General features: G+C 40.0%; 1 protein-coding gene and 1 pseudogene across 2 annotated transcripts; both read left to right on the forward strand.

Annotated features, from left to right (window-relative positions):
• Window positions 1–463: 463 nt before the first annotated feature.
• Window positions 464–8,069, forward strand: LOC311273098 (perforin-1-like; annotated as a pseudogene). Its single transcript has 11 exons — window positions 464–538; window positions 1,355–1,643; window positions 1,738–1,817; window positions 2,064–2,109; window positions 3,112–3,248; window positions 3,356–3,494; window positions 4,185–4,265; window positions 5,611–6,098; window positions 6,419–6,512; window positions 7,669–7,877; window positions 8,008–8,069. The product of its transcript is annotated as a perforin-1-like (transcript).
• A 3,877-nt stretch (window positions 8,070–11,946) lies between these two features.
• On the forward strand, window positions 11,947–15,267 carry LOC311273104 (perforin-1-like; the record flags this gene model as incomplete). The annotated part of the gene is made up of 9 exons (XM_084379988.1): window positions 11,947–12,216; window positions 12,312–12,391; window positions 12,769–12,814; window positions 13,111–13,253; window positions 13,343–13,481; window positions 13,590–13,670; window positions 13,869–14,365; window positions 14,464–14,557; window positions 14,861–15,267. The coding sequence occupies 9 exons, from the start codon at window positions 11,947–11,949 to the stop codon at window positions 15,077–15,079; spliced, it is 1,569 nt and encodes a 522-aa protein (XP_084236114.1). The 3' UTR covers window positions 15,080–15,267.
• Between the last annotated feature and the right edge of the window lie 265 nt (window positions 15,268–15,532).

Here is a 15,532-nt window from a genome sequence, read left to right on the forward strand (position 1 = left end):
CACAATTGCTTAAAATTTTGAATTTGGCTGCTGTGTTTGTTTGTTTGTTTGTTTTTGCAGTTTTGCTAGCCATTTCAGCTTCTGTTGCCTGTCTTGTTTCCATCATATTCCTAAATCCTGTTTGGCATAGGGTAGGTAGCAAAGACAGTGACAGGTTAACCTGCACTTTACCCACATTTGTGCAATTTGATTGACATAAAACAAAACACATCCCTGTGATGACAGCCTCCCCTGATTTCTCCTCACAGCCATTAGATAGAAAACCGATTTTAGGAAAGTGTGTCAAAAGCATCTGTCTTGACTATTGAAAACTATAGCCAATCAAAATGTGGGAGGTCGTCTCAATGTGAGGGACAGGGGATAAAAATGCTGTGCAGTCCCACATAAACTAGGACACCTGCAGCCTGGCCAGCAGACGCAGGTCTGTAACGTGACAGTTCACAAGTCAAATTTAATTATTTTTTTATTATTTCTTATTTTGACTCTGACGAGTCTGATAAAAAGAATTTAAGAAATCACCAACTCTTGGTGGATTGTGGTAAGTTTTTCTTTCTTTCTTTTAAAAAATGTGATTGCTGGCTCTGTTTTGTTGTCTGTCTTTGGTGCAATAGTATTTTCATGTTTTTACTTACTAAGGTAGGCAATAATAGTTTGTAAACTCACATACCATCATTTTTCTTTTCTTCTTTTGTTTTTGTGGCCTGATAGCCTACACCATATTTTAATTAATAAAACTTAAGCACACTATGGTACTAAAAAATGATGATGTATTTTTATGGACTAAGTCAGTTTTACAGTATATAAGGTCATTAAATGCATCACCCTTACCACCTGCAACAACCACAGTGATGTTTACACATCAGTGCATCAATAATTCACATCCAGTAATATAATATCAATATATTTTGGAATCTTTAATTGTAAATATCTGTGCCCACAGGACAAAGTCTGAACATCAGGCTCTTTTCCAATCAGCAAAAGCACACAGTTTGTCTGGCTTTTGTTGACAGTATGCAGCTCCAAAATCAACAACACGTTTCATGTTTTGCTCTTCAATTTCACATGTATGTTCCTAAAAAATACATTATTTAATGTGATCAAGACAGGATAGATTATATTGTTTAAGATCACCAATAATGTGACACTAGAACTGCTTCTAAAAATGAAAATCAAACTTTCATCGTGCTGACAGATGGTATCTTCTTTATGATCCAAACACCTCAAACTTGTGTTTATAACAACTTTTTTCCTGTCTTCCTCTGTTGAGTGTCTGTGCTCTTTGGTCCATCTTTCCTTTTATTGCTGTCTGTTCCTGATGTCCTTTTTTACTCTTCGTCTTTCTGATATATTTCAGTGTCTCTTTGACTCCAGCCATGACCTCCATATCAGCTCCACCCCACCTCTACCTGAGTCTCCTCCTCTTTCTGTCGTACCGCTCCCCTGTTCTCTCCTGTCAGACTGGGAACCGCAGCCAGTGTGAGTCCTCTGGATTTGTACCAGGCCACAACCTGGTGGGGGAGGGCATTGATGTGGTCACCCTGCAGAATAAAGGAGCCTACCTGATTGACGTGCAGACTTACCTCACCCAAGCTGGCACCTGTACTCTCTGCCCCAACCCTCTTCAAGGCAACAGGCTGCAGAAAGTAATTTATAAATAAACAAGAATTCAGCAGCAACTTTAACAGTTGCACACGTTATGTGTGCATGCTAACCATGGTGTTCTTACCTTATTTTCAGCTGCCAATCTCTGTAAGGGATTGGGGTGCAATGAACCGATGCAATGATAACATCTACGGCAATGAAGACCACAGTGTTAGGTACTGTACTGTACTGTATTATATGGCATCATGTCAATGAATACCACTTGTATCAGACATTTCCATATGTTTAAGTATATGTTGTTCCAGAGCGTCAATAGATGCCAGTAAAATCCAGCACCCTATTTATTGTCTACAAGATCAGGTTTAATGTCACAGAGTCAGAGTCACGAAACAGGTCCAAAAGTTTTCTCTCTCAATTGTAGCTTTTGATTTTGTTTTTTTTCTTGCAAATTGTGTTCACAGCTCATTGATTGACAACTACGGCTCTGAGACCAGTAATGACTGGATGGTAGGAAACTTCTCAGCTATTGTTGACATGAAATGAACATTTCATTGATAGATGTGTAGACATACAATCCTTTTGTTGGGGTGCGTTTGTCCCGAGTTTGGTTTGTAGAAACAAACAGTGAATAAAAACCTTAGACTACAAGTTGGGATCGAAATGGCTGATATGAGCAGATTTTGCAGCACCTTGCTGCCTAAAGAAAATACATACATGCAGGAGAACAGCTCATTAATTTGTCTTGAATATACTGTACTGTCATTAATATAAGTTCTTAACGCTTACAGAACAAGAGAAATATTTGCAAAACTAGAGACCATCTTGTGATGGGATCACACCTGCAACGACATGCGAGAACATGTTGACGATCCGACAATATGTTTGTGGTTGTTCATGCTACCAAAGGTGTCTGTAAGAACCCATTTTCACACACACACACACACACACACACACACACACACACACACACACACACACACACACACACACACACACACACACACACACACACACACACACACACACACACACACACACACACACACACACACACACACACACACACACACACACACACACACACACACACACACACACACACACACACACACACACACACACACACACACACACACACACACACACACACACACACACACACACACACACACACACACACACACACACACACACACACACACACACACACACACACACACACACACACACACACACACACAGAAAAGGTGTGTGTGTTTTTATATGTTTGTCTGTCAGTGAGTGGATAGACATTGTCAGTACAAACGATGAAGTCACAAAACGTCACAGCTGTGTAGGTTAGATCAAAATGAAGGCCAAGTCATAGATGGGTCTAATCTCATGTAATAATGTAATCATCACTACCGAGTAGTCACGGGTCAGAACAGGAACATTATGACTGATACACTGCCGGTGTGATCCATCACAAGATGGTCTCCTATTGTTTTTTTTCATTCATGGTTTTACCAGGATGGCTTAAGTCTGTCTAAGTCAAACAACTCTGACATTAGAGGAACTCACTCCTCTGTGTATAAGTTTGCTTCACAATGGGCCAGAGAGGACCGCTACTTTTTCAGCACTCATGGGATGTCCTGCAGCCATTATCGGTAGGTTGTTAAAGATCTCTCCACTGATACAGCAGAGATTTTATCAGGCAAATTTGTTGAGATAATCTTATTTAAGATAATAAAATATTCTGTCTCTCTGTGTCCAGTTACCGCGTGTCCAACACACCACCCCTCAGCTCCGAGTTCAAGAAGGATTTGAGCAGTTTGCCAAGTGACTACAATTCCTCCACCAGGGCTCAGTACAATCAGCTCATATGGGCCTATGGCACACATTACATCCACCAGGTTGACACACACACATTTATTTTTTTGTTGTTATTGTAAATTGTATTCTTACATTTGATCACTAAAACTATGTGACATTCTTAATTTTAGACCACAATCCATCATGCCACGTAAATACAAACAGAAGACAGACAGGGTTAACTATCTTTAAGTAAACCACCCACACCACAAAACTTGGAAGTTCATATTTCCCTGCAGCATTGACAAGTAGGATGTTAAGTTATAGGCCTAATAGGCTGGATCTGTGAAGAGTCGATTAGGTGTTCATGTGATGGTATCGGCCTTGTTATAGAAAAGTCGTTTTTGATGTTGTTAAAACTTTAAATAAACGTAAATAAGTAATTTTGTATTGAATTTGTCTTGCTTTTATATGGTATTATCGTTTGTGAGATTGAAATGATCTGTTTTACTTCAATTATCAATGGCACAATTTACCCCAGTGTATTCTCTCTAATGGCACAACTTACCCCGCACCGGGGACAAGTTGTGGCACGAAACCACTTTTTTTTCTAAAGCTATATTTCCCAAACAGTTTATTTAAGATCCAAAGTGATTGTTCCCAGGGATGCACAACATCCTAAACTGTATGTACATATTTTAGTTGGACGCATTACTGGAATCTCCTTGCTTTAAAGGCACTTTAAGTAAAAAATGGCACTTCTTACCCCACTCTCCCCTGTTTGTTTCCAGGTTTATCTTGGAGGACGACTCACGCGAGTCACAGCTACAAGAACCTGTTTGTCAACATTGAATGGACTCTCCTCCAGTGAGGTACATGCAGCACACATGCCTGTACAGTTTATGCAGTATCCAAATGAGCAATTATACACACGCTCTATTTGCACAAACACAAATGCAATTCTTGCTTTGAAAGAACGTCAAAATATAAATCTAAAAAAATACAAATAATAGTAAAGTATTAAAGTTGTCAGGCCTGGACAGGGAAGGAGGACTCAGAAGCAGATTAAGAGCAATAGGAGCAGGCTTTATTCAAGAATTTGTTCTCTTTACTTGAACTTTAACAAGGTGATTAAACAAATAGGCTATGTAACAAGAATTCTACTCTGAGGGCTAATTTACAAAGAACAGAACAAAAACAGAATTGAGGCAAAAGACCTCAGAGAAAAGGGATAATAAAACAGAAAATCACTCCTGTGGAGGCAAAGCAAAAGGCTGACAACTAAACTACTCTGGCGCAAATGGCTACAAAAACTATGAACAGAAAATCACTCCGACCAGAGGAAAAAGCTAGAAACAGAACTACACTCACGACTGACTATGAAAATACTTAATGAAACAGAAAGAGGCACTCCACCGGAGGCAAACAAATGGCCATAAACTTTAACTAGAATCTCAGAACAAAAACAATTACAAACAAAATATCACTCATTAAAGAGGAAGCAAGAAATACAAACTTGATTGCGTGGCTATGAACAGGGCTGTGGATTAGGGCTGGGGTGCTGGACGAACACAAGACACTCTGGCACAGAACAAAGGGAGACGCAGACTATAAGACACATCAGGTGAGGGAGCACAGGTGGAAACAATTAGGAATCAGGGGAGACGTCAGACAGGTGGCACATGAGGAAGGGCAAGTGACCTGAAACGAGAGGAGAGTGACTTTTCAAAATAAAACAGGAAGTTCATGAGACAAAAAACCCAGGACAAGACACCCCTCACCGCGGTGTGACAAAAGTATTTTTTGTTTTGGCCTTTTTGGCTTTACTAACGGGGCATCTCAGAGATGTGACAGGGGGACAACACAGAGCAAAAACTATAGGTCGAACTTGAACCCTGAGCCACTGCAGCAGGACAAAGCCTCTGTGCTTGGATGTCTGCTCTACCAACTGAGCTAACAGGCACCCTGATACAAATAATTTAGAACTAAGCACAATTGAACAAACACGGATGTTTGTAAGTAGATTTTGTAGAGCAGGTCATCCATTGATTGCTGGGTTGGTGGTTTGACTCCCGACTCCTCCCAACACAATATTTAACATGCACAGTATATACTGTATGTGCATGTCAGTATGAGCATTGTAATGCACCATCTCAACATAGTGGCACAACTTAATTCGACTACAAATAGCATCCTATTTTCTCTCCTGTCCTCTAGGTCCACTCCTGCTTATCACAGGGTTTCTCTGTAGGCCTGGGGAAGTTGACATTACCTGATGACCATTTTTGCAAAAGTGTCCTACTTAACCAGCCCACCCAGCACAGAGGTCATCTCTACCAGCACCACACGGAGGTGATAGGAGGCACTGGTTGGTCGGGCCAGTTTTCTTTCACTCATAATGACTCCCTGGGCTACAGGAATTGGCTGAACACCCTTAAGGAGAAACCAGAACTTGTTTCACATAGCATTAGGCCAATGTATGAGCTGGTGCCAAATCAGACACAGAAGAAAGCGATGAAGGCTGCCATAGAGCAGTACTTACAAGACAACGCAGTGAGAAATTCACCCAGAGAACCAGATTGTGGGTGGAAAGTGCCCAACCTGGCCCCCAACTGCTGTCCTCTAAGGGCCTCAAGGGGAACACTCAAGGTGACCATCATCCGAGCCAGGGGTCTATTTGGAGATGATTTGAGCGGGACTGACGGGTAAATGGAGTGAAGCCAGTGATTCAGATCGAAAGGTCATACACATAGTATGTGCAGTGCTGCATATTCTCCCATGTCTGTGGGGGTTGTCTCCAGGTACTTCCTACTGCAGGTTAGGTGAATCAGTGACTCTAAATTGACTGTAGGTGTGAATGTGAGTGTGAATGGTTGTTTGTCTCTGTATGTCAGCCCTGTGATGAAATGGCAATTTGTCCAGAGTGTACCACCCCACCCCAACCCTGCAAAGTGGCTATAGATAATGAATGAATAAGTTGTCAGTGACTTGTTGTCAGACAGTCCTTGTTTTCTCCTTCTCACAGCTATGCTAAGGTGTTGTATGGTTCCAGCTTTTACAAGACACCTGTGGTCTACTCTGACAACCCTGAGTGGAACGCTCATTTTGATCTGGGCAAGGTCAGTAAAACTTCTCATTACAGATCATCTAAAAACAACTTCAATCCAAATTTTTGGCCTCAAAGAAATCTAAGGTCTGATGTCCTTTATCCAAGTTATCAGTCATTATCATAATGAATCTATGAATATCTATAATCACTGTATGCCATCTGAAAACAATTTTTCTGTGAAAACTAAACTAAATAGAAAAGCAAAGTTAAGATGAAAGTTTATGTTTAGTGAAGTCAAGTAACAGACAAGGGTCAAAGTTGGGTAGCCCATTATCACTGTAAACTACATATATACCATGCAAGAACAGACCTTGACAGGCATAGCTGCAGTATTGACAGCTGGGCTGTGAGATGGTTTTGGTGTAATGACTATACTTAATGTTCAACTTCCAGGATCATCTTGTGACACACACTGGTGCAGAAAGGCTCTTATTTTATATCAAAGCTTGATTCATTCAATCCAATAACATTTGGAAAGTCTGAAAGAGCCAATCCAATTATTCTATCCCATTCACATGTGCAGGGAGCCAATAGGAAGTCAGCCAGCTTGGCCAGAAGAAGTCTTGAACATGCTTGTTCTCAGCCAAATGACTTTCATAGGAGTGAATGGGGGATCATCTTTGAAAGCAGTAGGCTATCCAGTTGTCTTTCTTGATATTACTGTCTGCTGAGCTATCATATCAGCTGTGGGGGACCATACAATTTTGCATATTCCTACCCTGCTGAGTGAGAAGCAGTGTCAGTCGAGCTTTCCTCTTCATTTCAATTCCACAATTAAAGTCACCACAAAGAGAAGCGTGACATGCAAGCAGTCTTTCTGTAAACCACTTCCGCCGATTTCTTGGGGATGAGCAGTTGAATTTCTTTCTAGTGACTGGTTTGTAACAAAGACATTTGGATAGATGGAAAGATTATGGGTCAGTCGCTAAGTTTCGATTCAAACGTATTGCGCATTTTATTTATTTTATTTTGGGAAAATCAGAAAAAGAAAATGAAATGAATGCTTGTTTCCATCCACTACCATATAATTACATGTTTCCTGTAATTACAGGCATTAGCGCAGAATGTACGTTAATTGTTCAAGTTATTCATGAGAAACCTTAACTCAAGATTTGAAGGATAACAGCATTTTGGATTTAATTTCAATTATGAGTACTTTTTTTAAGGTGGACATGAACCAGACTTTGCAGGTCGAGGTCTGGGACGAGGACCCGCAGTATGATGACCTGCTGGGATCATGTACAAAACACCTGAGCCAGGGGACGCACAACTTCAGGTGTCAGGCTGACTATGGTTACTTTGAGTTCAGTTACACTCTGGCCTGTGATGCTCACCTGACTGGAGACAAGTGTGAACGTTACAAACCATCTCCACTGTGAGAAATACAGTGGATACACTATTCACAAATGTTGCTTTCTTTTCTTTAAATCCAACTAAAATCACATCTCAGCATCCATTTTTGTATTCAAATATAATGTCAATGTGTTTTAATGTATTCTTAGAAGTTTTTGACAGTAGCCGGCAGGCTGCCAGTGTGTTACACCAGAGGGAAGGAAAGACAACGTAAACAAAATTGCGCTGTAGCTAGATGTAATGAGCTGATGGCATGTTGTAGTGTCATTGAAGAGTAAGGAGCACAACCAACGTCTGACCAGACTGAAGTGAATTTTGCAGCTTAGCAGCTGTCGAGCCTGCAAACTGATGTTAGTAGTTTCTCTGTGAATGTTTATGTGGCAGCTCGTTCAGCAAGCTAAGGTGCAGGACAAGAGGTGTTGTTATGTTGGTTAGTTAGAGCAGAAGGAGTCTCTAGCGGGGAAGCTAACATGGTTTCTTGTTCAGAGTCTGTAGTTAATGTGATGTGTAGCGGCTGCAAGTTTGCAAAGTGTGACCATTTGCTCTGCCTGTAATAAACTGCTGACTTTACTGCTTCTTGCAATGTTTGATTAGATGTATCAAAACAAGGTTTCCATCTATGTAAAAGGAAACCTGATCGCTATTTAGTCGGAATTAATGAAAACCTCAAACCTTTTTTCTCAAAGGAGAACACAGGACAAGTGATTGGCAGAGCACATATGTACGCTTTGGCAAACAAAAAAGGTGACTTAGATCCATTGATTACTTTCTTTTATTATGTGTCACAGTGGTTCACTGATACACAAGCACTGTAAGACGTTGAGGCTGAGGAGCTCATACATTTATTTTACTACCCTTAAGACATCATAATATTCAGACTAAATTACAGGTAAATTCTCATGCTGACATATTTACTTTAAAGTGAAACATTTTGTGAAACCATTTTGTTTGGTTTCACAAATATAAAAAAAGGCTGTCAGCATAATCATTGTGTTATCAGCTGCTGTGATCTTTGTGAGTGATGCTTTTTCGGTGGTGGGTCAGTTTACAGTTGTACTGCAGATTGTAACTGTTATCATTTTCCAATTTTAGTTACTTACATAACTGTCAAATCCTGTCACATTTTGTCAATTTTGTGTGATCTTTTCATGTAATTAAATGTTTGAAAATGTGCTTCATGTCTTTACTATGACAGGAAACAGGTTTTATAATTGTGTTGTTCCAAAGCGACTTACAGTATAGGTACACATGTGATGTACTCTGAAAACAACCTCTAAAAACCCAACATAACAACAAATGGATGGATCAGGCTGTTATGGCAGTACGTACAACATGACGGACAGCATACAGGTGACATCTCACAGCTGTAAACTCTATGTTTGAACCAGATGAGCATTACCTCACATAAACCGACAACAATGAAGAGCAGCACCATGTTCAATCACGCAAACATGTAAAAGTTGCATGATGCAACTGTCAAGTCTGTGATAAATGCTCAGGGGGCATCAGTAGACCTGAGAAATACGAGCAGCTTGTGCGCTATGTGGATTGACTTGACTGAACACAACAAGTCAATGAATGAGCAAATCATAAATATATCTATATTTGAAGACCCTTAACAATACTGTATATCTGCACAACAACAGTATACTGTATATGTGTGGAGGAGTTTAAGGAGTCGGAGCAGATGTTAAACTGTAGTAGAACAGTTTTTTACTTTAACGTATCATTATGAAGTAAATGTTGATTGCACAATGTCATGTTGAAATGTGGCAGCAACATGGACGCCAAAAAGAACTGTTATTGACAGCTGTTTCCAGTATTTGAGTGACAAGGAAGAGCAAAGGAAACAATACAATGACTTTGTTTCTTCATACCAACATTTTTTCTGACTTTCCGAGTTGTTGTTCCAACTTGAGAGGGCATTCAGGTGAATTTTCCCAGTTGGCAAAACATTAACAACAATACAAATACACTCTTGTGAAGCTCTATGACTGAGAGACTCCAATACTAGTAAAAAAAAGTATAATAGCAGTAAAAGCAAGTAATAAACGGTATGAAGCAATAAAATGGATAAGATTTGTCAAGATTAAACTGTCATTGTGCAAGAACAGCAACACATCTCCCTGAGCTCTGTAGTGATGAATATAAGATAAAGGTGGTTAATAAAAAAAAAGATGAAATAGTGCTTGAACAGGAATAAATGATAAAAGGGAATAGGTATAGAAACAGCGGGAATTATGTCTAATTGTGTCAGCAAACCTGCAGCGTAAAGTGCTGTATGTGGGATACACAGACTCAACAGCCTGACATTTATTAACACAGGTGGACGAGAGGAAAAGTCAGTTGGACATAAAGTGTAAAACCGGAGTATCAAAAGAAAATCTATATAACCTGTTTGGCTACTTTCCAACCTGATGGGACAGCTCACGTGTAGCGGTAAATAACACAATCCTTCCTTGTAGGATAGTTATTCATTCATCATCAGCTTGTCTGCACAAATACAAAGATTTATGGAAAGATGTGATTTCGCAGCATTGCAATTCAACAAATGCAATGTACCATTCACTGATAACGATCTTTACTTCTCTGTTGTTGAGTCCCTTCTTCACAAACTTAGCTTGGTGTTAAATGCTGAAAAAAATCCAAGCATATATTGTCAAACACTAACAAGAATCATCTGCTATCTTTCTAAAGAGTTTAATTCATTTGCTCGTTTTCCAATTACGATGGCCATTTTTTTAAAATCACAATCTTATAAATTAAACATTGAGCACCGAGCTTTTCTTTCTTGAGAATAAATCACATTTACTTTCTAACTAAGAGACATGTAGTGAAGTATTTGCAATTGTGTTGGCCTGTAATATTTTACAATGTGTATCTGCTATGCTCTTGTGCAGTGTGTGACTGGGGGTGTTATATTTTGTCTTTCCCAGGTCTCTGAGAAATATATTTTAAGCCTTTATTAGATATTTGATAGGTAACTGATCCCCAAAGACCACCTCTATACACAGCTACCATGACATTGTAGCCTACTACTTCTACTAGCACTTTGCAGAATTATGCATTTTTAAAAATGATTTCTGTTGCATTTTTCTTTTGACAAAAACAAGTTTAAACTCTGTCTTGTTCAAACATCCCAGCAATTAAATCCAAGTCCATTTACTTTGACCTTGGAGAAAGTTTTTACTATCCTTATCTCCAACTTACCACTCCCTTGTTTTTTACTTTTACTTCCTCTTTAGCTCCATTGGGATAGACTATAAAAAGCTTCATGCTCTGCTCCTCTGAGCAAACAACAGAGGGTCTTTCTCTCCGTGGTTCTGATTCTGATGACTGCAGGTGGAGCAACGACATCAACACTTTGGGCACTTGGAACAGGTAGAAAGCTCTTTTATTAAAATGTCACAGGAACAGTCTTTAACAGATCAGACTGAGAGGCAATTTTTAATGACTTTTAAACCTGAGAAGCGCCACTGCATGGTACAGTAGACAGAGAGAATGATTTGGGTTCTGATGCTGGCAACTTTATAATAAATAAAGGTCAGAGAAAAATCTCACAAATGTTCAGGATACCTCAGGAGACTGGTTCTTCTGAGCTCATATCTTCAAACAGTGCATCGAAAGGACATACAATATGAAAAATGCTCAGCACGTAAGACACAATAACGTTGACCGACCAACTAACAGTCGTTCATATGCCTCACATCCACAACTTCAAATTCAACTTCACCATGTCAATCAAACAATGCCAAAATCACATCTATTTAAAAAGCACTGGTGTGTGTCAGTAGGCCGTTACAGTTTCATTTCTTAGTGTAAGTTATTTAAAAAAAAAAAAATCCCACTCAACTCTGGGGATATTTATGAATTCAGATCATTTAATTTTGACAATTTTAACTTAAATAATGATAAAGATACAGAGGTTTTTTCATCCCTCAACCTAGTAATTGAACAACAAAGTCTGTGTTCAAACATTTGCAGTTCTTGTTCCCTTTACTGATGATCATCTAGAGCTGAAATGATACTCATTTGTGTTCTGATCTATCTTTTTTATCTCTCTCTGAAATAGTGTGTCTTCGACTGCAGCCATGACCTCCTCATCAACCCCACCCTGCCTCTACCTGAGTTTCCTCCTCTTTCTGTCGTACCACTCTCCTGTTTTCTCCTGTCGAATCGGAAACCTCAGCCAGTGTGAGTCTGCTGAATTTGCACCAGGCCACAACCTGGTGGGGGAGGGCTTTGACATTGTCACCCTGCAACGTAAAGGCGCCTACCTGGTTGACGTGAGGACTTACCTCACCCCAAATGGCACCTGTACTCTCTGCTCCAACCCTCTTCAAGGCGACATGCTGCAAAAAGTAATAAATATATAAACAAACAATAATTCTGCAGCAACAGCTGCACATACTTTACGTGTAAATGTTAATCACGGTGTTCTCACCTTCATTTTCAGCTGCCAGTCTCTGCAGTGGACTGGCGTGCATTTAGTCGATGCAACGCTGACCTCTACAGCAGTGCGCACACCTCAGTTAGGTATGATATGATACAGCATTATATCAGTGAAAGGGTTTTATCAGCCATTTTTATACCTTAAAGTCATTCAAATGCCTCAATACAAGCCAGTAAATAGTCACTGCTAAAGCTGAAGAGCAAAGAGAACTCAGCCTTTGTGATTTCTCGCTGACCTTTTCTAATATCTGTAATATTTTAGACACAAACAGCCCAAAATGTATTTACACACAGTATTCTGAAAGTGTACGTCAATCCCATTCAACATGTACTGTAACCACTGTCTTCCTCTTCCTAAATCGTCTGTATTCATCATGTTAGTGTAAGTTAAAAAGCTGTAAAGTGACCTTTAAAATAAAAGACCTTTAATTGTGAATTCATCCTGTAAATTGTGTCCACAGCTCATTGATCGACACTCACACCTCCCAGACGAGTGACGACTGGAAGGTAGGAAACTATATTATTATCATTATTATCATAAGTGATAGACACTTAAATATTTCACTCATTTTACCACTGAAGTACCCGCCTTTGTCCTGAATGTTTTTTGGAGAAACCACCACATTGTGGTAAATAAAACTTTAAATTAAACTGCAAATTCTACGATCTGATATACAATATACTGTATATACAAAACAGAACAAGTATCAACAAATTAATGGTTTATTCATACGCATTGTAATGGTGATTTAAGGTAAACATCAAGCAGCTCACAAGCTTTTATTTTTTATTTAATTTGTCAGGTTGGTATAAACGTGGCTAAGTTTGTGTCTGCCGGCCTGGAGGTGGGAGGAACTCGCTCCTCTGCATATAAGTTCGCTTCACAAAAGACCAGTGAGGACCGCTACTTTTTCAGCACTCATGGGGTGACCTGCAGCCATTATCGGTAGGGTGTGAAGATTTCTCGCATCACAGCTGATGTTTCTTCAGTCAAGTTTGTTGAGATAATGAACTATTCTGTCTCTTTGTGTCTAGTTACCGGGTGTCCAGCACACCGCCACTCAGCTCTGAGTTCAGAAAGGATTTGGCCAGACTGCCGAGTCACTACAACGCTTCCACCAGGGCTCAGTACAGAGAGCTCATATATACCTACGGCACACACTACATCCGTCAGGTTAAAACACACACACAATTTTAATTTCCTTATTTCACAAATAAAATAACACCTGTTGTTAAAAAAAAACAACATTTTTTCTCTCACTAACATTGTTCTTCATTTCAGGTTGACCTTGGAGGGCAACTCAGGCGAGTCACAGCTGCACAAACCTGTTTGTCAACACTGAATGGACTCTCCTCCACCGAGGTACATTTGACACATTCTGGACAGCGTACACAACACAGCCACAGTCTGACTGAGCTTCACGCTCATCACACCATTCAGTGGCCCCTCACGCTCTGTATGGACATATCTGCATGTGTTATTGTCTCTCCACTCATTACAGTTTCAAACTTGTCTGTGGATACATAACGTAGAGCTTTTATTTCCTGTCCTGTCCTCTAGGTCCACTCCTGCTTATCACTGGGTTTCTCTATTGGCCTCGGGAAGGTGTCATTATCTGCTAACCCACAGTCTTGCAAGAAAGTCCAACAGAACCAGGGCTTCTCCACCTCGTACAGCTCTGGTCTCCACCAACACTTCACTGAGGTGGTAGGAGGCAGTGATTGGTTGGGGGAGTTTTCACTCACTCATAATGACTCTGTGGGCTACAGGAATTGGCTCTCCACTCTCAAGGACCAACCAGATGTTGTTTCATACAGCCTTAGGCCAATGTATGAGCTGGTGCGAACTGAGACACAGAAGTCAGGGATGAAGGCTGCCATAGAGCAGTACTTAGGAGACAACGCAGTGAGGAAGCCACCCAGCCAACCATATTGTGGTTTGCATACTCCCAACCTGGCCCCCAACTGCTGTCCTAAACAGGCCTCGAGGGGAAACCTGGTGGTGACCATCATCAGAGCCTGGAACCTGAAAGGAGATCCGACGGGCAAGACTGCGGTGTGAGTAGAGCAAGGTCAGGAATTGAGATCTGAAGCTGGTATATCAAACTACGACATTAATTCACGAGTTGCTTTTCCTTGTTTTCTCTTATTCACAGCTATGCTAAGATGTGGTACGGCTCCTTCTATCGCAGCACTCATTGGATCCGGTCAAACTACCCCTGGTGGAACGCGCGTTATAATCCGGGCAACGTCAGTAAATCTTCTCATCACAGATCATCTTAAAATAACTTTAATCCCATTATTCAGCCTCAAAGTACCACTAGCTGATGAAGTAACTGAGTTGCAGCCAGCCAAATCCATTACCTTTAGCTTTTTGTAAAATGAAATAGGTCCCAACCACTCATAGAGTTTGTTCTTATACCTAAAACTTTTTCATTAAGACTATATTATACTATATTAATGGATGGAAGATTATATCTGTGTCTACTAACATGTCATGTGCTAGGCCCATTGTATAAATATTTGTTTTGTTTGTTGTTGTTTTTTATGAAGGTGCACACAAACTCAGGTTTGAAGATCGAGGTCTGGGGCAAGGATGTGAAGCGTGATGACCGTCTGGGATCATGTACAAAGTACCTGAGCCAGGGGACACACAAATTCACCTGTTCGACCCAGAGAGGTAGAGGTGGCTTTGAGGTCCAGTACACTCTGACCTGCGACCGTCACCTCACTGGAAACAGGTGCCAACAGTATAGACCATCTCCACAGTGAGAAACACACTCTGGGTGTGCTGCACGTGTGATATCACATCTGTTGACTACATTGTTTTATGTTGTCAATGAAAGTACGAAAAAGTTGTAATTGAAAAAGCGTATTTTTTTTTATAGACATTTGCTTTCAATATGTGTTGCAGTAGGGTTAAAATCAAAGGTATATTCACATTATGAAACTGCATGAAATTGAAAAAGATTGGCTCCTGTTTTTTACTTGTTTTTAACAAAATTACTGATGAACATTAACGATTTGAATTTAGTGGGTTTTTTTGTCAAACTGTTTTTTATGAGACAATTTGAAATTATAAAAGGTTCAATCCAGTTTTGAACTTTGCAGGACGGGGTTGTCCTTTGTTTTACATTTGGTTTATGTCTTTGTGGTTGTTGGTAATTATTTAGAGTTCATATTTTCAAATACATTTTCATTATCTTTATTATTCATTGTCTGTCA

Source organism: Pagrus pagrus (assembly GCF_965226575.1).
Source record: "Pagrus pagrus genome assembly, chromosome: 2".
Lineage (NCBI taxonomy): Eukaryota > Metazoa > Chordata > Actinopteri > Spariformes > Sparidae > Pagrus > Pagrus pagrus.